This window comes from Lolium rigidum, chromosome 4, assembly GCF_022539505.1.
Source record: "Lolium rigidum isolate FL_2022 chromosome 4, APGP_CSIRO_Lrig_0.1, whole genome shotgun sequence".
Lineage (NCBI taxonomy): Eukaryota > Viridiplantae > Streptophyta > Magnoliopsida > Poales > Poaceae > Lolium > Lolium rigidum.
The window spans coordinates 209279191-209301530 of record NC_061511.1 but is presented as its reverse complement, the minus strand read 5'-3'; the positions used below and the strand labels follow the sequence as shown (position 1 = coordinate 209301530).

Sequence of the window (22340 nt, the reverse complement as noted above, 5' to 3'; positions counted from 1 at the left end):
TATACTGTGTATTCTGTGTATTCTGGTATACTATGTATTCTGTGTGTATTCTGGTGTATATTTCGAGTTTTATTTTTTTAATCCTGTAAACAATACCACCGGCGCCCCCAAACCTGTACCCCGGCGAAATTGTAATCGCCGCCGCTACAGCGTATTACCCCCGGCGAATTCGCAAACCGCCAGTGCTAAGTCGCTACCGCCGGCGATTCGGGTAAAGCGCCGGGGATAACAGCAGTTACCACCGGCGATTTGGAAAACGTCGGCGATACGACATTACCACCGGCGAGGTGGTCGCCGGCGAATGCGTAAACGCCGGCGGTAATGCATTTTGGGACGCCGGCGGTAAGGCATTTCCTAGTAGTGTAGGTCAATGGGCGTCACGAGGGGCCCACACACCAGGGCCGCGCGGCCAGGGCCCAGGCCACGCCGCCCTGGCGTCTGGCCACCTCGTGGCCCCACTTCGTCTCTCCCTCGGTCTTCTGGAAGCTTCGTGGAAAAATAGGACCCTGGGTGTTGATTTCGTCCAATTCCGAGAATATTTCCTTACTAGGATTTCTGAAACCAAAAATAGCAGAAAACAGCAACTGGCTCTTCGGCATCTCGTTAATAGGTTAGTGCCGGAAAATGCATAATAGTGACATATAATGTGTATAAAACAAGTGAGTATCATCATAAAAGTAGCATGGAACATAATAAATTATAGATACGTTTGAGACATATCAGAACACTAGCAAGAGGGCCCTCAAACAAATGAGGGGGAAATGTAAATCGCTTCGGTGAGGATGTAGATCGGTGTCTTCTCCTTCGAATCTCCAAAGATCAAGAGCTTTGGTTGGGGGAGGAAGGAGATCTTGCAAATCTTGTGTTCTTGAGGTGGCTCTAATGGTGGTGCAGCTTGGAAGATTTTTGTGCAATGATTGAGCAACTTGTCCCGTTGGAGAAGAGAGCTATTTATATGATTGGAGCTCTCAGATCTGACCGTTGTGGACGTTTTTCAGTCACACCGGAAGTTCCGGCCAGGAGGGCCGGAAGTTCCGGCTGGGACCGGAAGTTCCGGCCAAGAGGACCGGAAGTTCCGGCAGGAAGATTCCGAGGCAGACAAGCTGGCATACTGAGGTTGGGGCGGAACTAGGGCGGAACTTCCGGTGACCGGAAGTTCCGGCCAAGTTCCGGCCAAGTTCCGGAATTGCGAGAAAACCTTACTGGACATACTGAGCCACATTTGCGATGTTTCCGGAACTTGCCCGGAAGTTGGGCGGAAGTTCCGCTGACCGGAACTTCCGGCCTTCTTCGTCGGAACTTCCGGCCAGCAACCAAAAACTTCAATCTGACCGGCGCTGAAAAGGCTCAGCATGGAGCATCAGGGCGGAACTTCCGCCATCAGGGGCCGGAACTTCCGCCTGGAAAGAAAAACCCGCAGAATCTTCAGAATTGACATACCATACCACCAGCCATATATATGTAATGAAATCTTGTACCTGCCTACATCAACACACATAAATATATACCTAGTGTTGACATCAAACACACAAAACCCAAAAGGGCAGGAAATGTTCTTTCAAACGGTAGGTGGTAGAGAGGGGGCAGGGGACCGCGCTCGTCGCGTCCGAGGTGACGCCGCGCCTAACGAGGGCACTGCGACCACTTGCGTCGCGCCAGCTGTGCCCTGGCTGCCCAACGGCAGCGCAGGACCTGCAGCACCTGCCCGCTCCAATCCTGGAGCTGCTACCGACCGGATCTTCACCAATCCCGGAGCAGGATCAGCCTAGAAAGAAACGCCCTCTCTGTCTTTTTCTGCATGACCATGCAATATCAAATTTGTGTCAATGAAATTGCAATTTTCATCAGAATTTAAAAGTGAAGATGAATAATGTTCCATTACATGAGCTGGTAGGATATTATTAGCATGAATACCTTTTCTCAACAGAACTGTATTAAGAGAACCAAACAATATTGGAGCCTCAAATTGATGTTGAACTTGGTGACCAACAACACCCTTAGCATTATTGATCTTCTTCACAGTGCCCTTCTGACTATTGACATTGCCTTTCTGCTCATTGTTCGTCGTCTTCTCGATATCCATGTCATTTGCACCATCCATTTTATCATCATTAGATCCATTATTGTCCCCTCCATCATTATTGTCTCCATTGTTAACCATAAAATCACTACCAAGTTGAGTCATTGTAACTAGTTCCACCTCAAAACTAAGTTTAAAGAAGCCTCTTTGGATAAAAATATCCATTGTCTCTGGTATGAGAGTATGATCTAAGCATCCAATTCGCAACCTCAACTCCTTATTCTTCCTAGTGTGTACTGATACGTTGCAAACGTACTATAATTTTTGATGCTCCATGCTTGTTTTACATCAATTCCTCTATGTTTTATGTGCACTTTGCATCATTTTATGACATTTATTGGACTAACCTATTAACAAGTACCACAGTGCCAGTTCTTGTTTATTATGTCTGTTTATTGCAGAAAATGTCCAAAAATGAAAGTGCTCGGAAAATTCTGGAAAAATCACAGAAATTCTAATATACCAGAAAACCCCGGGAACCAGAAGGAGAGTCGGAGGGGGCTACAGGTTGCCCATACCAGGCCCAGGCGCGGCCAGCCCTGGCCCGCGCCTGGGGGTGGTATGGTGGCCTCGTGCGCCCCTCGCGTCGCCTATTTTCCTATAAGACCCCTCTGACCTAAAAACTCGGCAACATATCACCCTCCTTCAACGAAAAGTTCCATAGCCGCCGTCATCGCCGAAACCAAGTTTCGGGGGACAGAAGTCGCTGTTCCGGCTCCCTGCCGGGACGGGGAAGTGCCCCCGGAGCCATCGCCATCGACTCCACCGCCTCCACTTCGACCCCATGATGGTTTGTGAGTAATTCCCGCAGGGACTACGGGTTCTTGGCTGTAGCTAGATGGTACTCTCTCTCATGTGCTTCAATACAATTATCTCATGAGCTGCCTTACATGATTGAGATCCATATGATGTAATCGGTGTTGTGTTTGTTGGGATCCGATGGATTGATCATTATGTTCAGTATTTCTTATAAGTTTGTGAAGTATTTGCTGCTGCAATATTGTTATGTTTAATGCTTGTCACTAGTGCGCGAGTGGCATGAACTTAGATCTAGGCTCTATAATTGTTGCTTAGATTGTATCTACAAATTGTATGCACATGTCTTTATCCAGAGCCCGAGACCCCAAAGTGACCTTGAATTGGGATAACCGGAGGGGGTGGCTTTGATATGAGGATCACATGTTTTCACCAAGTGTTAATGCTTTGCTCCGGTGCTCTATTAAAAGGAGTACCTTAATTACCAGCAGTTTTCCTTGAGGCCCCGCTGCAAACGGGCTGGACAAAAGATGTTATGCAAGTTTCTCATTGCGAGCACGTATGACTATATATGGAAAACATGCCTACGATATTAATAGACTGGATATTTTGTCTTAATGCTAAATTCAATTCTGTCAATTGCCCAGCTGTAATTTGTTCACCCATCACTTGTTATTTAGAGAGTTACCACTAGTGTAGATCGTCGGGAACCCCGTTCCTTTATTTCATCATCATTGCTTTTCAATCAACTGCGTGATGGGATATTTTCTAGTGTCATTGCCTTTGTGTTACTGCTACTGTTGTGTTATTATTGCTCTCATATTACTGTCGCATCACATTTCCCTGTCAACACGCCATCAAAGTAGTACCAACTATTTTCTGGCTCCGCATCATATTACCACTTCTTTCACACCACCCTGTTGCTAGTGCGTTTCCAGGTGCAGCTAAATTGACAACTCCGTTGTCAAGGCTTATAAGTATTCTTTGGCTCCCCTTGTGTCGAATCAGCAAATTTAAGTTTTACTTCCCTCGAAGACTGTTGCGATCCCCTATACTTGTGGGTCATCATGTGCCATGTCCACTTCCTTTGTCTTGCCAAAGAGAGTGTCCACCGCCCACAGAGAGAAGAAGTCAGTCCTCACATCAGCTGGTATCCCTCTCACCCGCAGCCAAACCTCAGGCAACATATACAAAGGGTCCTCTAAGGCCGACCAATCCTCAAAACTAAGATTAGAGGCTCTGTCCGGAACTGGGTAAGTGCAGAAAGTCTTCATCCGCTGAGCTTCAGACTTATTATGGAATTTGACCCTAAAAAATTTATTTTGAAAGTTATAGATCTCCCATTAAAAATTCTCCACAGGTACAATCCTCCTCAAACATTCTGCAATTTCTAGAATGGACATAGGGTCACAACAGTCACTTTCACTAGCTTCACATTGTCAACCTTTGACTTGTATGTACCCCCGTGGGCAACTCAAAGAACATGAGATGTTCGATCGCATACACATACATGGTGACAGATGGTTTAGGAGTCTGAAGAAGAGGATATGCACCAGAAATATGATTAGGTGACTCACAAATGTCACATACTGGCGCAGTGCATGTATCAATTTGGTGACCTGGTTGCTTGCACCGATAACATTGATTCTTGTTAGCCTTTTTAGCCTTCTTAGCAGGATTTGGAGCATCACGTTTTGGCAACGTCGCGGAGTCCAACTTCATAGGTTGAGCTTGCTGCGAGCCTGGTGACCAAAGTTTGAGACTGATGTACCACGGTAGCATCAGATTGTGTTGTCGCTGATACCGCAACACCCAAAGCCGAAGGTGGAACCCCTTCAGCCCCTCCTCTCTGTGCTGCTGCAGCCAATGCCGCAACCACCCCCTGCGTAGCTTCTTTAAGCAAATCAGGGTTTATTCCAGCAAAGCTTGCACCATTTTGAATCACTGGATCATTGTTTCCTCCTCCACGGTTGCGATACTGATTAAAATTGGATCGACCACCATTGTACCCATACCGATTATTGGCATTGAAATTGTTGTTCCCATAATTCCTAGGATGGTATTGCTGATTATCTCCATTGCGATGATAATTGTTGAAATTCGTACCTCTATTGAAGTGTCCAAAATCAGACCCGAAATCCGCAGACAATTGCTGCCCCTGACCATGGTCCCGATCATCAGCCGCGCCGCTAGATTCCCTTCCCCTGACGACCAGAATTGTATCCTCCACCTCGACCAGAAGTAAACCTCGACGGGCTATTGAAACCATTGCCAGGGCCGTTGAACCATGTGCCACGGTCAGGGCCATTGTGGCCACCACGGTCACCGCGACCCCTGGCAGGGCCGTTTCCCCGAGCAGGACCGAAGCCCCCTCCACCATTGCTCATCGCAAGATCAGTCTCTTCTCCGCCGCCCACACGATCACCACCGCCATGAGCCGAAGTGTTCGCCCGTGCCCACCAAAACCCTAGCTTACGACGCCAATCACGCCCAACAGCGATGTCAGTGTCTATAGGTATTTTTTGGGGCAACGATCAAAGAGATTGGGCCTTAGATCGGTGAGCCTCACGAAGGGCAACGTTTAGCAGACTAGGCCGTCCTAGAACACGCGCCCTGTTATTGTTCGATTTCGCAAAAGAGCTCAGTAGCTCGTTTTTTGAAATCCGCGGATTACTCGGATCAGAGGAAGTTTCTTTCGAAAAATCAGACGATTGATGCCGTCACCGAACCACCGTCCACCCGGCAACATCATCGGCGGCGATGGGGAACGACGTAGGCTCAAGAATAGGCAGTCGAGGTCGACAACCCAGAGAGATTCCGCCGGCTGGCGACGTAGATAGAGAAGCCAGGGATCGTACCATGCATGATGAAGAAGAGAACTCCCGTGCTGCAAGGCGTTGACGTCTCTGCCGATCGAGGCGTTTCTCTGCACGATGGGCCAGTCCAGGCGCGGACTCGATCAGATCCCTGCCATCGTCCGGTGAGGGAGAACGGCAGAGGTATCTAAACGCACTCGCAGAACAACCCGCTTCGTCTTCCGCCTCTGAACTTGAACTTGAATCCTCGTCGGCCAACACCCAGAACCGACCTTGAGGGGTCAGCTCCGTTGAGCCGGACGGCGTCGAATTGTCATGGGCGGCCGGCAGGCGGGGATCGCCCCCGCGGTCGCCGAGCAGTCGCCAGACCTCCTAACGGTCATTTCCTCTGGTTCAGTTCTAACATCTTTAGGGACGTTTTAGGTATTACGGAACACGGCTACGCTCTTAAACCATGGTATTTTGGATCCTACACGTAAACTGCAGCCTAGAAATTATCTCACACAAAATTGGAGTGTACAAACTTAAAAAAATGTACTCCGTAGGACAAACTGAGGCGAGACAAAAAGTACCACGCGTCGGAGGCAGCCTAAACGGAAACCGTCGCCGCTGGATCTCTTCTCCTTCCGGCCGGCCAAGGAAGACAGCAAACCGGCCGGCGGCGCGAGTGGAGGTGCATCCTCACCTCGCGTCCTGCACTCCTAGCAGGTGTGCCGACCCAATGAAGATCTGAGTGGGGTTAGCACGCCAGTTGTGGATTTGTCGGCGCCCTGCCCTGTTTCTTGGCGCGAAACAGAGCAGCTGCTCAATGCCGCGCTCTTCCCTTTGCCCGGTACCAGAATCTGCGGCGAGGACACGATGCGGCATGGTGGCGAGTCGCTGTTCGTTCTCCACCCCATTTGAGTTCGTCGGACCTGCAGCCGGCAACCGGCGTGTGGATTCTATGGACGACGATGGGAAGGACAACCGGCGTGTGCAACTGGCGAACTCAAGATCGCTCTGTAAGTTTCTTCTTCCTTCCACAACATACGAATGGGTTTCTGAAGGTTGATGATATTTTTGCAGAAAATGAATGACGAGTATACATATTTTGAGATTCAGTTTCCAGTTTGTTAGATAGCATATATGTTCTTTTTCTTTAATGGTGTTCTGTCAGGCTCGGACACTAGATGAGGTAGAATAAGTCTAATGCCCGAGCCACAACAACAGTCTGATTCGGGCATGCTCATTTTCTATTCCCCTACCCAATGCACAAAACACCAGTACACATTCAAATAGATAATGTACCACCAGATCATCACAAGGAAGTGCCATGCTCTATAAGTGCTGAGCGAGTGTTGCATGTATCTTACTCATCAGGACGGGAAAGATGGATGCCACAGATATTACAAATTGTTTGGTTACAAAAGGATCAAACTAACAGAGCCCCAGGACATTACAAATTGTTTGATTACAATCATCACGTTGACATTCATGCTTTCTTTCAATCGAACAAACTATGGTAGAAATTATATCCCTCCAGTTTGCAAGCAAAAATCATAATTCCACTTCTCGTGATGGTCCTCCTTCAACTCAATGAATCTAATTCATCCTGAACGAAACCTTGCAATGTAATTCATGCCCTAAATTTTGCAGCCTGCTGTGGGTATAACCTGTCTAGGTCACGGTCCTAGTAAATAAGCTGCAAAACGAATAATAACAATAATTTTATCAACTTGGGTTCTAGTTCATATGAATGATAAGCTGTATACGTAAGGCAAATGTTACATTCAGATGGTTCCAAGTGTGATACACTGGCCAGTACTGCAAACAAATCCCTAGGTTACTATGTTTATCATTCCATTAGTGGCTATAACCAGTAGATGTACTCTAGAAACCAAAGAAATCATCTTTTTCTACCACTATATTTTGCAAAACGAGGTGTTGTTTAACAAAAGGAAAATGTCAAGGCAAAGTATATGAATATGTAGACATTTCTGCATGAAAGAACCCTCTGTAAAAAATGTATGAAATAATAAATTCTAATATATAAGAAAAGGGGAAGAGTACGTAAAAATAAAATAAGATTAGTACTACAGAGAGCCAGCTTTGGTAGGACACGTACCTTTTCGTTTATGTGAGCCAGCTTCATCATGTTCTCCTCTAATTCACGCCTGGAGTAATAAATGCAACAACATGACCCACCTGGCTGGATCTAGGCCCTTCTGGCCCAGCGCTGAGAGCACGACCTGCTCGACAGGCGGCATGCCCATGCATCTTCGAGGAGAGGAATGTTGGCGACCTGAAACCGGAGTGTCGGGCTCGAGTCGTCGGACACATCGACAGGCACGAGTGCCGCGTCTCCCTTTTTTGGCCTGCACGCAGCAGTTGCAGCTGGCATGGGAGCCTTGGGGGCCGTCATCTGGCTGACGGTGACAGCCAGGGCGTTGATGTGCGGTATACACTGTCTAGTTCAACCACCTCTAGGGAATGGCCTGCAAAGTAAATAATGAAACTTCTTTGATTAGCCGGCACTGCAAAGGAATTCCCAGGTTACTATTTCGATCGTTACAATGTTAGTTGCTATTATCACTAGATGTACTCTAGAAACCAGGAAATTCGTCCATGAAAGTGAAGTGGTGTTTAACAAAAGGAAAATTTAAAGACAAAGAAGATGAATATGTAGACATTTCTGCATGAAAGAACCCTCTGTAAGAAATGCAAGACAGAGTAAATTCTAATATAAGAAAAGGAGAGAGAGTACGTAAAATAAAATAAGATTAGGACACATACCTTTTCTTTTATGTGAGCCAGCTTCTTCATGTTTTCCTCTAATCTGCACCACTGCTTTAGGTTAGGGCAAGAACAAATAACTAGTGTTTGGATGTTGGTGAGTTGTTCCATGCCCTCAGGCAACTGATTTAATTCAGGGCAGCCAGTAATGTTTAGTATCTTGAGACGGGTGAGTTGATGTATGCTTTCTGGCAAAGAACACAAGACAGCACAGTGCATCAGGACAAGATCTTTGAGGGAGGTTAATTCTCCTAACCAGTGCGGCAGCGATGCCATATTGCTGCAACCCAACAGACGTAGTTCTTCGAGTTGCCACTTGTTCTTGTTTAGCCATTTTGGCAGCTCTTCAAAGTCTTGGTCTTCTAGGTGTACAGTCTCTAGAGAGGAGAGACGCCGGATGACCTCTGGTGAGCCGGTCAGATCGACTGAGCTTTTAATATGCAAATCAGTGAGGCAAGGGAAGTGCTGAAGCAACCTCCACTGATGCAGAGGTATGTTGCAGTTTTTAACTGACAGCCTAGTAGGAGAAAAAGAGGAGGTGGCACACTCTTCCCATGATGATAGCACATTATCACTGTTTGATATCACCCAGTTGGTAGATTTAGGAGGAAGTGGTACAATCCTTAACATGGGGCAATCATGAATTTCCAACCGTTCAAGCATGTGCTGCTCGCCACTGGAGTGTGACGTGGTCCACTCTTCCAGGTTTGCCATGCCACTGAGATATAGATACAATAAGTTTGGCAGTTGGTCCAGTACTAGCCATGCTGGAAAGCTGGCACCGCTGTAACCACATATCTTCAACCACACTAATGTGCTTGGTGGCATCAGATTTTCCATCAAAATTTTGTCATCCACAAATCTCTCGGCATCTCGAGTCCACTTCAGTCTCAGGTCCTTAAGTTTTTGCTTCCCCATCAAATTAATACATTGTGCCTCTTTTATGGACTTCACATTTTCAAGTTCAGTCAACTTGAGCATCACACTATCCATGTGTTGTAGGAGAACGAGGTTGCTACTAGAGTGACCATCATCACCATGTTGGACCCTAAAGTGTGGTAAATACGTCACACTGCTACCAACCTTAGGGCCTTTGGAGATTCCCCGACAATTATTTATATCAAGAAGCTTTAAACTATCCATTGTACGTATACTACTTTCTGGTAGCTCACTAAGAGAAGTGCATCTTGAAAGGTTCAATGTATGCAACTTTCTTAGGTTGCAAATACTTTCAGGTACACTATGAATATAAAAATTATCAGACAAATCCAAATGCTCCAGATTGGAAAGGTTACTGCATATAAAGTTGATGAGATCGCTCATGATATCTGCCTTCTTTTTATATTGGGGATTAAAAAAACTATCCACGGTATCTTGAGGCTTAATGTTCAGCCCAGACACATTCAAATACCGGAGATTGGAAAGACCAACCAACGGGTCATCTAGACAATCAGTTACACAACAGTTTGATAGATCAAGATGCACCAAATATTTTAGACTCCCAAATGACCTCGGCAATTTTGCCTTACTCCCGAGACAAATTCAAATACCGGAGATGGGAAAGACCAACCAACAGGTCATCTAGACAATCAGTTACACAACAGTTTGATAGATCAAGATGCACCAAATATTTTAGACTCCCAAATGATCTCGGCAATTTTGGCTTACTCTGAAAATAACTGTCATTTGAAGATAGGTTCAAATACTCAAGTTTTGATAGGTTGCCTAGAGTTTCCGGTAGCTCTCCAATATTTGTGCAGTAAGATAAATTCAAATATTCCAGTTGTGTGAGGTTTCCCAAGAATTTTGATATACCTCTAAGAGACACGCAATTTGAAAAATCTAGATGAACTAATTCTTTTAGCCTCCCAAATGATTCTGGCAAGTTTTCAATTCCTGAACAACCGGACAAATCAAGATATACCAGACCTTCAATTTCTCCAATTAACTCTGGTAGTGCTAAGATTGCAGGGGATCCATGAAGGCTAAGGTACATTAGCTTTGAGAGCCTGGTGATACTATTGGGAATGGTTACATATTGGACTCTAGGAGCATTAAGATACCTCAGTTGCTTCAATGCACCAATAGAATCTGGCAACTTATGTATGGAGCACTCACTTAAGTCCAAGACACGCAGTGACTTAGCAGATGAAAATGCATCATCATGAAGTTCAATTTTGTCACAGTTCATAAAACGGAGTGCCCTTATCTTTGATGACTCCAAGCCCAATGGCTTACTACAATCGTCAAGCAAAGCATAACGGTAGCAGTCTCCTTCAATATTGCCGCCTTTACCAACGAATTTAATTTCATCATACATGACTAATCTTGCTAAATCGTGTACCAGATCATGCATGGTCAACAATGTAGTATCTTCATCATACAGTTTCATAGTCTGCAAGAAAATCATTTTGGAGCGTCAGGTTTTGAAGCTTCTTACATTTAAGACAATTTGTGAATTAAATTCATTATTGAATAGTAAGTTCTACTTGTGCTTCTCTGCTGTTTCCCAAGTCTAGGTTTTGTCCCTAAACTGTAAACTATAAAACTAGATAATTACGTTCTTAAGTGTCACGACTATATACAATTCATTTCTCGGACAAGTGCAAAGCAGTTTTGGATGACGTGATGGTGTTTTTCAATGCATCGCAGTAAATTGACATCATATTGAAGAAATAAGATAGTTCCAAATATATGAGAACTCTAGCAAAACCAAAGAATGGAAAGTAATCATACGATAAAACAGGTCTACAAAACTCACAAATCATTTATGTAAACTAGAGAAAAAATCATCTATGATAAATCAGAATTTGTAGAAAGGTATGAAGGCATTAAAAAGCTACACAAAGGTTTATATGTCAGATTCCTTTCCCTTTTCCCCCTTACTTTGCCTTTATTTTATTTTCGAGTTTCCCAAAAAATTCAGTTTTTCGGCTAGTTAGGCTTGTGTGCAGAAACCTTTGCCGTGTCACCGTGAAAGAAATTTACATAGTTTGGATAATTAAGATTCAAATTATAATATCTATTATTTTATTAGGGCGGACAAGAGTTAATCAACAAAAAATTACTTTCCCTTGTAATATTATACTGGATCAAGCCACTATGTTTTGACTATAGTTTAAAATCCCAGACCAGACTTCTGGTCAGACCGGAATAAACCAGAACTGGTGACCTTGTGGTTTCTTAAGCTCTACATATTGTTCCTCCATTTGTCCAGGGAAAACCTAAGTGCTCGTTTGGATAGAGAGTTTTGGCAATAGTTTTTTAGGAAAACTTGTTTTGGAAATAATTTCCGGAAATGGAAAATCAGGTTTGTAAAGTTTGTTTAGCAACAATTGGGGTATCCAGAACTGCGTTTTCAGAAAAACAATGAATATCCGTTTTTCCCATAACTCTAATTCCATGGGTTGTGAAAGCCAAATTTTCCTTATGTGTGTTTTGAATGGCGCAGCCAAAAGGAGATTTTGTTAGTTATACGGTTGCCCTGGATTAAGGTAAACCAGTTTTGTTAAAACATTGTATCCAGACAAGGCCTAAGTGGCATATCACGATTTACAATCCTAACTTATAACAGGGACCAGTGTGTAAGTGTGGCAGTATGCAGGTGTCGGTTTGATGTACGATCTAGTCTCAAATGCTAAATAATCCTAGTGGCATATAAAATGTAGATTCTGGAATTTCATATATAAACCAATATAATTGGATTACTAGTCCCGCAAAATTGCAACATTCTAAACCGAACCTTCTTTGAAGAAGGGCATGCACTATAATCTTGAACTTTTTGTTATGCGGTTTTCGGTATAATGTCATGTTTACGCTTGATAGTAAAAATATCATTCGTACAAAATTAAAAATAATAGAGTTGTTCTATTGCAAGGAATGTACGTATTTTTCACGACCGAGGACTAGGCGTTGATTGCTAAGGAATGTGAGGATTTATCGTAAATTGCTCAAGTTAGCATTACCTCTGTTGCTTTTTTTATTTTTCGGCATCGATAGGGTCATCTGAGAAAATATTTCCCATTACCTCTTTAGTCATATGTTTGTAAAAATACAATATAGTAATTTTTGTGGTAAATTTAGCTGTAACATTTCCACATCGAAAATCATATAACCTGGTGTATATTTACACTTAATATTTTAGAAGAACAAAGTGTTTAACTTCTTGAACCAAGTAATCATATAGTGACAATAAGCACAAGGACCCAGCTCTATAAGAGATGAGACTGCCTATGCAAATTTATATGTTACATATATGGGTGCAAATTGACTTCAGACCCCAGGGTGGACATTTCCTACAACAGGACATTACCTTTTTCTACTAGCCATCACTACATTTGTTACTATATGCTTGCGTAGCATCACCACTATTCAAAGAAAATAACACAATTGTTCAATCGCATAAGGTATGCATAAACTCACCGATGTTGACTTCGAATGTTCAAGGAAAGAGAGTCCCAAAAGTTGATTAATATATCTCTTAGCAAGCAGACAAGTAGAGAAACCAAGAGACACCCATTGGTGAATAAGATCACCTTTAATTATCTTGTGACCTTTTGGAAATATTGCACAATAGGCAAAGCAAAGCTTCAAATATGAAGGCATAACACTATAGGTCAACTTCAAAGACGCAAGAACTTGCGTAGAAGATGTATCTTTCAAAGTAGATACATTCCATATATCACTGCCTCTCATTGATTCCCATTCACCAATCTTCATAGATCGCAGCATGTATCCAAGTGCTTTAGCTGCTAAAGCCACACCAGCACACTTCATTGCAATGACCTTCCCTATCTCCTCTAATTGTTCTTTATCGCGTCTAGATTCAAATGCACTATTTTGCTTTATTATAGACCAACAGATATCATCAGTCAATGGTGCTAATTTGTATGGTTTGATGGTAGAGATGTTTTTTGCAATGTTTTCATCGCGTGTGGTTACAATACTAACCACATTACCACCCTTCCCAACACTTAGCATAACCTTGAGTCTTTCCAGATGAAATTCCTCACCCTCCCATAGGTCATCTAAAACAATTAGAATCTTCTTATTGGCGATGAGCTTTTGAAGTGATTTATGTATCATCTCAACTTCAGTGTAGTCACTTTCCATCTCTTTTTCTGATAGTTGTGTTATGATAGAGTTCCCGATTTTCTTCAAATCAAATGTTTGGGACACATAGACCCACACCTGAGAGTATTCTTTGAACAGGGTATTATTGTAAATCATTTTGGCCAAGGTTGTCTTGCCAATGCCTCCAATGCCATATATAGGAAGGATTGTGATCTCTTCTGTCATGCTCTCGGATAAAGAGGCCAAAATTTCCTCTTTCTCCTCGGTTCTTCCAATAATTTGGGTCTCCAAGGTTGACGATGTTTCCCGTATGTCGGTTGCGTGTGGCTCATTGACGTTAGTCCCTTCATTTAATTTGAATTTGTTGTGTTGATCTGTTATCACCTCCAGATCTTCTCTCATTTTCTCCATCTTATTGGCCATTGTAATCTTGGGAACAATTGTAATACAAGGGATCATAATTGCCAAATATTTTTTGAAGGATAACTGCAAGAAATTTGATTTTCTTACTCAGTACAGTGTGAAATCACAAGTAATGCAATATGATAGTACAAATACAAGTATAGCAAGTGTCATAGAGGTACGAAGTTCGGCAAAAACATGAATAGACGCGCCTTCTAAAGAGACATGTCATATATCGTATAATTCCTATTGGTTCTCCCTTCGTTTATAATTAGTCTGCGTTCTACGTTTAGTTAATATAAAACTTTGTAAAGTTTGACTACATATTTAGAAAAAAAAATCAACATCCCTATATAGAAGTTACAGTTTTTGAATTGTCACAAACTATATATTCATAATTTATGTAAAGAACGGTAGAACACAAACAGAGGGTGTACAAAATTGTAAGAAATCCAGATTCAGAATGCGGGATTCTTACTTATAGAGGTCATATCTCCAAATGGAGAATACTCTCGAAACTTTGTATTTAGACAATAGGGATCGTAAGAGGACTTATATTTTATATGATTGTATCCATGACGATGTCTATATTCATGATGATGTTGTGTAATGGTTCTTTCATTGCTCTATGTAGTAGCGTCGAGTTGAATGAAAAACATAAAACCCTAAACCTCTGCCGTGACAGAGAAATTTTCTCTGCAGCAGCAGAGAAACGGCCGTATCCTAGCGCTTGACGCGTGTAGAACTTTAGTCCCGATTGCATAGTCTCGGTTGTGCAACTGAAACGAAAGACCGTTACCGACTGGGACTGATGTCTGTTTTTTCTACTAGCGTGTCATACCCTATAACTCCTGTTAGTGCCCCTCCGTTTATTATTAATCCGCATTCTAGGTTTAGTCAAAGTCAAACTTTTTAAAGTTCAACTAAATATTTAGGAAAAAATATCAACATTTCAATATAAAAGTTACAGTTTTCAAATTTTCATAAATTATATTTTTCATAATATATGTATTTGATATTACAGTTGTTGATATTTTTTCTAATAATTATTGTTAAACTTGATAGTGTTTGACTTAAAAGAAGGCTAGAAATCAAACTACATAAAAACAGAGGGAGAACAAAATTGTAAGAAATCCAGATTCAGAATGCGAAAGGTTTAACAAAATTTAAGAAAACGGTATGTCATATGTAATTAACTCGTCGCAGATATTGATAACAGATTGCAGAGAACGGGCTACCTTCCGAGCAGACGGTTTAGAGATCGCTTCAGTGTCAGCCTCGAACTCATCAATCATGTCGGAGATGGCATACATGGCGTCCTTAAGCCGCTTCAGCCACAGAAGCGTCGGTTCGTCGGTGATGGACCGCCTCTCGGCGACCTTGAGCACCGCCTCGACGGACTCCAGAGCCATTTTCATCTTCCTCAGCTCCTTCTCGAAGTTCTTCTGCATCATGATCTGACCTCCAATTGCCGAACCAATCTGGTCGGCCACCACCTTGAGGATGGCTGCGGCAAGCAAGCCGCCGAGCGCCGCCATGGCCGCCGCAGCTCGCGCTCAAGACTGGGGAGCGATGGGACCTCAATGGATTTATCGTGCGGTATATTTTGTGGGATCAATTCTGCGTGGAGCTAGGTTGTGATCTTCTAGTACGTATTTATCTTTCCAATGGGCTCTGTTTCGCATGCGTGTCCAGTTTGGCTTGGACCCGTGTGAAAGGCATCCACAAGACTGCAGCGCGATTGAGAACAAGCACCACCGTCCATTGACACGTTGATTCGCTTGGAGTCAAGATCGCGAAATGAGAGAAGGAGGAAATAGCCAGGAAATTTCCTACACAAGGAGGAAATAGCCAGGAAAAGAAGCGGAGTACTGTGCATCAAAGCCCCCGCGCGGACTCTTCTCGTTTCCTATTCGCAAGTCGGACACGGTCGCGACAGCAACGGCGTGGACACGATTGGCCTAGAAGCTCGAAGAAGAATGCTGGGACCTTGATGGATATTAGTTGAATTACACTGATTTTTTCTCAAAAAGGATCGTGTGTTTTTGGTTGTTTTCTGGGACCTTGATCACTACAGGAATGGTGCAAGGCGCCGACGGCCTGCTGATACGCCGAGGGCCAAAAGTTAGGGCTATCGGCGTATGGCCCGGCCAGTCCAGCCCGCGAAGAGTGTCCTCGGCGTAGGCAACGCTACACCGATGGCTACCATCGGTGTACTCCGGGCCGTCGGCGTAGGTCTAGACACGCGCCCCTCCAAAGCCAGGTCGTGATGGCGTTGTCACGGCGTTAGAGCTACGCCGATGGCCACCCTCGGCATAGGATCCTCCTTTCTTTTTTCTAATCTACGCCGACGACGACACTTGGTGTAGCCTTGAATTTTTTTCCCTCCATGCACCCCCTTCCGTGGATTGCCTTTTTTAAGTTTCAACTGAATAGCAGAAAATAATAAAAAAAATTCCAAAAATAAAATCATTCGAGATGTTCATGTGTTATGTCATCTAGTTGCAAGAGAATTTAACAAAAATGAATTTCGAAATTGCGTCATGTATCGGCAAAACGGCTTTTCTTGTTGCATACGACGTCGGAAAAACATGTATAATATATAAAAATCACCGTGGGAAAAAGTTACATCTCAGTTCACAAGGGTTTACTCGGTTGGAGTTCTTTTTAGATTATAAAAATTCCAAACAAAAATATGAATGCAGCAAGATTTTATTTTTGACAGAAATTCAGGATTTTATATTTTTTTAATTTGTTTTAAAAATTAAATTAATTATTGCATCTTGCATAAAAATTATTATTACTTAACCATTGATATTTATTTAAAAATTTGTTTAAAATTCAAAATAATAAAGAGTTATGATATCACGGTCTAAGGATTAATATAATTGATATGGCAACAATGTTTCGTTTCTTTCATGGAAGCTCAATCAAAAGGAACGAAAATGTTAAGCGTTCAAGGGCTGGAGTAGTGTGAGTATGGGTGATCAAATTGGAAGTTTGACGTAATTTGACCTAAGATTAAGTGTACTCAGAGTTAAAATGATTCATGTGAGAGACTAAAAAAATTGGAAAAAAAATAAAAAAAATTGAAGTTAACGAACGGCGTGGCTTGCGCCGATGGTCTAGACACCGACGGCCACCCTCGGCGTATACCGGCTACACTGAGGGTCTGGTCTACGCCAACGATCCACGTGGCTCTGCCGAAGAGAACCTCGGCCGAGGAGGTTGGGTGTAGCCTACGCCGATTCCTGTAGTGGATTCTCTTTATTTCAACGACAACGCATACTGTAATAAATTAATAGTTTTTCTATATTACATCGTACAACTACATAATTTAAGGTGTCAGAGTTGTTTGAGTCTTTCCGGTTAAAATGCGCCATGGTGCATCTCTGCGGCTATAGTCCATAGACATGGAATTGGCCCTCAAAGTGGATGTGTAGCATGTGATGTATGTTGTTGAGACATATTACTCCCTCCGTCCACAAGAGAATATGTCAAATTTGTTAAAATGTCAATGTAGTACTAGATACAACCAACGTTATCTAAAGCTGAGAACAAGTGGAAATCGGTGACCGAATCAATGGAACTAATTAGGGTACTAGTAAACATCGTAATCGGTGGTCACTGGTTGTCTCTTTCGTCAATCAGTGCATGATTACGCATCGCGTGAATTCACACCCTCCCCTGCATCGTGCATGCCATCTCGAAACAATACAGGAGAAGCCACTGCAGCTAGGCAACGAGATATCTGAACCAACAATATCACGGCGAAGTCGTGTTCGCGGACTGCCCATCTTGATCATGGAGAAGATGAACCCTTCAGGTTCATCGTGCCGTTCCTGTTCTGGTCCATCTCATCTGACCATAGGATGATCGATGATCTGCCTGACTCAAGGTTCCTTTGCCTTCCACGAGAAATTGAAGCACACAATGATCCATGACCGGCCGCGCGGGCCAGGGTGGGCCACTGTTCGCCTCCCGCGCCGGACCAGCCCTCGGCCGTGGGTCCCCTCCGCACGGCCCGATCCGGTGCACCTCGCCTCTCGCCCTGGCAACATATAGATTATTTGTCAGCGACCTGCCCTGTTTCCCGGCGACGGTGAGGAGAAACAGGGCAACTGCGCGGCAATGCGCTATTCCGTTGCCCAGCTTCCAATCCATCCGCGAGTGCTCGAGGCGGCGGCTGCACGGCGAGTAGCTGTTCGTCCTCCATAGTCCCTGCCCCCAGTTGAGTTCGTCGGACCTGCAGCCGGAAACCGCACTGTGGTCTCTAAGGGCATCTCCAACCCCACGACCCAAACGGACGTGTTTGGTCGTCCGATTGTGGTTGTTTGGGTCGACCTTCGGACACGCGGACAGACAATATGTCCGTGGCTTTTTTTTGGTTCCTCAACCGTATGTGAGACCCAAATTATTCCTCTTCCCCATCGAGCCATACTACTACTAGTTGGGCAAGAACATGCCCAGCGAGCTCTGCCCCGTCCCGTCGAGCCTCGGCCCGGCAGCCTCCGTCCGTGCCTCGCCCGTGCCCGCGCGTGGCCTACGCGGCCGGCGGCGCCCGCGCCCGTCCCCGTCCGTGCCCGCACTTCATCGCGGCGAGCTCCGCCCACGGCGGCGTGGCTCGTGCGGCCGGCGTCCGTTCCCACCGGCCTCCTCCATGGCCAGGGCGAGCTCCTCAAGCCGGAGCGCCGCACCGCACGTGCTGCTGAGGCGCGCGGTGGCGTGCAAGCCCGCGGCGGCGAGGCGTGGTGGCCCTGGCGGCGAGGGGCGGCCGGCGCCCGCGCAGCGTGGAGCGACGCGACCGGCGTGGCGTGGCGGAGCGACGCGCCCGGCGCCCACGCAGCCCGGCGTGGAGGAGCGACAGGGCCGGCGCCCGCGCGGCGTGGCGAGGCTCCGGGCGCCCTTGGCCGTGGCGCGACGCGGCCGCCGTGGCGGGGCTCTGGGCGCCCTTGGGCGTGGCTCGCGCGGCCGGCGTGGCGGGGCTCTGGGGGCCCTTGGCCGTGGCTCATGCGGCCGGCGTGGCGAGCGGCCGTCGCCGTCGATGAGCTTTGCGGCCGGAGCTCGTTTTGGCAGCGATAAATTCCGGCATGGATGAAAAAAAGCGAGGAGTCAGCGACGGGGTGCGACCGGCGTCGGCGACGGCGGCAGTTGGCCAGGCCAGCCAAAATCCGGTGGCTATGTCGGTCATCTCCATGGGAAAAAGAAGAGAGAGGAGAGAGAAGGTGTGGGCCTAGGCGGATAGAAACGGACGTCTTGAGCCGTCCCGAGCCATCCAGATAGACGCAAAGTCCGCCCAGATTTAAGTCAGGTTTGGTCATCCCGGACTTTAATGACCGTCCGTTTTGCATTTGGGTCTACGCGTTGGGACACATTTTTACCCAAACGGACGAAAGTGGTCTCCGTTTTTGGGTTTGGGTCTCCGTGTTGGAGATGCCCTAAGGACGCTGGGAAGGACATTGCCGGGAAACTCAAGATTATAACCTAAGATTATAACCTACTTGTAAGTTTCTTCTGCACTACAGTATATATGTGACTGACTTTAATAGAATTGATTTCTGAATGTTGATGATGCGTATATATTCTTATAAAAATGGACCTCTGAGTACACATTCTTTTGAGATTAAACACAAGAGCTCCATATGCCCTGAACATCTTAGTCACAAGAACACCGTGACAGCCTGCATGCCGCTGAACTAAACTGCAAATGCCGCAGAACTTGGATTAGCGTGCATCTCGCAGTTTTAGCCCGGACTTGGGTTGACATGCATTTGCCAGGGTGTGTGCTCACAAACCGACGAGAACAAGGAAAACAAACATTATCTACTTCGTCAGTTTCAAGCCCTGCGCATTCTCATCATGGAGCAGAGGAACTCCTTTCAGGTTCACCTCCTCTGCAGCAACATAGAGTATAGAAGCACTGCAGCTCCCGGCGTGTGACGTTGACCAGCTACTTCAGTTAGGCGCTTGCTCAGGCAACTCCTCAGCTCGATTCGTCCTGTTCCAGCCACCATCTTTCTCCAATCAGCTAGAAGCCATAAAGTCATACCTCGAAAAATGTCCGAGTAGTCTGAACTACCGAGCTATCACACTACCTTATATCGTACTACCGAGCAGTCTGAACTACCGAGTCATAAAGACATACCTAGAAAAATGGATGAAATCAGACATGTCACGAGGCGCTGGCGCGCCCGATTCACTCCACGTACAAAGGGTTGGCATAGGGTTTCCGACGCTTCTACTGTGCATCAAAACCGGTCGGCTACTTTTGAAACATGCGGGTGTCGCCCAAAACAAAGCCGGGTCCAGCTATTGGGATCGTTACGAGGCCGACATTGGCAGTACATAAAGCAGGGGATGTGAGCTACAGGGCGCGCATTGAGACAATGTATAGTTCTGTAGAAAAGGAATATATAATGCTTGATGATGTCCAGCCTCGAGGTTCCCGGCAAATTTGGTGTTTGAGGATTCCATTCTGCAGAGCATAACTGAAAGTGTTAGGTTAATATGCTTGTTGTATTACCAGGGGGCCAAAGGCCACAATATATAGTACATGTACAGGTGCACATATGCAGAAAGGCCCCTAACATATGGGGAAACTACAATATACCGATATATACATCTAACACCCCCCCTCAAACTCATGGTGGATCCACAACATCGAGTTTGGAGAGTAAGAAATCATGCTTTGCGCTCGAGTACGTGCCTTCGTAAAGAAATCCGCCAACTGCAAATCGAAGGCACATAATGAACCGCAACAACATCATCCCGTACCGAACACGTGTGTAAAAAGCATCAACACCAATATGCTTGGTCAGCTCATGCTTGACCGGATCACGTGCAATACTGATAGCACCTGTACTGTCAGACAAAAGTGGAGTGAGTGTCGTAACAGAGACCCCAAAATCTGCAAGCAACCACCGTAACCAGGTCACCTCAGCAATCAACAAAGCCATAGCCCGCAACTCAGCCTCAACACTCGAACGGGAAACTGCGACCTGTTTCTTCGTCTTCCAAGCAACAAGCGAACCACCAAGAAACACACAGTAAGCAGAAAGTGAACGACGATCCGTAGGATCACTCGCCCATGTAGCATCCGAATATCACTGGAGCTGGAGAGAGCTGGAACGGGGAAAGAAAAGGCGACGAGTGATTGTGCCACGAAGGTAACGAAGAACACGGAGGAGATGACTATAGTGAACAGTGGTAGGAGCTGAGACAAACTGACTCAGAATATGAACAGGATAAGAAATATCAGGACGAGTGACAGCAAGATAAACAAGACTCCCAACAAGATGGCGATAACGGGTGGGATCAGGAAGAGGATCACCATCAGTAGGACGAAGCTTAACATTAAGCTCCATAGGAGTTTCAACCGTGTGCTCATCCCCAAGAGCAGCACGAGCAAGAAGATCCTGAATGTACTTTTCCTGAGAGATAAAAAAGCCATCAGAAGTGGATGAAACCTCAATGCCAAGAAAATAGCGGAGAGGACCAAGATCAGTCATAAGAAACTGATCCGGAAGACGAGCCTTGACGAAGGCAATATACTCAGGATCATCACCAGTAATGATCATATCATCAACATAGAGAAGAAGAAGAGTACGTCCACGAGGAGAAGTGTGAACGAAAAGTGCTTGGATCATGAAGACTAGGAGAGAAACCAGCAGCGAGTCACCACGGAGGCGAGCGCTCAAACCAGGCACGAGGGCCTGTTTGAGACCATAGAGAGAACGTCGAAGACGACAAACCATCCCATCGGGAACAGAATACCCGGGAGGAGGCTGCATGTAAACCTCCTCACTCAACTCGCCATTAAGAAAAGCATTCTGAACATCAAGCCGGGAGACGGACTCGGCGGCGAGCAAGCAACAGCAAGAAGGGTACGCACAGTAGTCATATGAGCCACAGGGGCAAAAGTCTCATCATAGTCACGACCGTGCTCCTGTTGAAAACCACGAGCCACAAGACGCACTTTATAGCGCTCAAGAGATCCATTAGAGCAAGTCTTAATTTTATAGACCCACTTACACGTGATGGGACGAACACCAGAAGGGGGAGAAACAAGATCCCAAGTGCCAGTGCGCTCAAGCGCAGCGATCTCCTCGGCCATGGCAAGCTGCCATTCGGGATGACGCTCGGCATCCCGATAAGAAGTCGGCTCGGAAACGACAGAGAGACCATGCTGACTAGGAGAGTAACGAGCTGGAGCACGACGCTGACGAACAGGCCGTGAAGGGGGAAGCTCATCTGCAGAAGACAAGTCATCAGAAGAAGAGGAAGAAGGGACAGCATCGGAAGGAGCCGAATCCGGAGAACGAGGAGTACTAGGTGGACTAGACGAACGAGAGGATGGCGCCGAAGGGGACGCATCAGAAGTAGGAGAAAGGGGAGGAGGGACAGCAGGGGGTGCATCCGGAAAAAGAAGAAAAGAGATATCA

The 22340-nt window shown here is 45.5% G+C and overlaps 1 protein-coding gene and 1 long non-coding RNA gene across 2 annotated transcripts; both read right to left on the bottom strand.

Annotated features, from left to right (window-relative positions):
- Positions 1 to 6979: 6979 nt before the first annotated feature.
- LOC124649567 lies at positions 6980 to 7925 on the bottom strand. Its single transcript, XR_006986696.1, has 2 exons — positions 7757 to 7925; positions 6980 to 7333 (listed from the first exon to the last, which is right to left on the bottom strand). It is a non-coding gene; the product is annotated as an uncharacterized LOC124649567 (long non-coding RNA).
- Positions 7926 to 12785: 4860 nt separating this feature from the next.
- Positions 12786 to 15437, bottom strand: LOC124648140 (putative disease resistance protein RGA1). Its single transcript, XM_047187951.1, has 3 exons — positions 15138 to 15437; positions 12847 to 13983; positions 12786 to 12791 (listed from the first exon to the last, which is right to left on the bottom strand). The coding sequence occupies exons 1-3, from the start codon at positions 15435 to 15437 to the stop codon at positions 12786 to 12788; spliced, it is 1443 nt and encodes a 480-aa protein (XP_047043907.1).
- Between the last annotated feature and the right edge of the window lie 6903 nt (positions 15438 to 22340).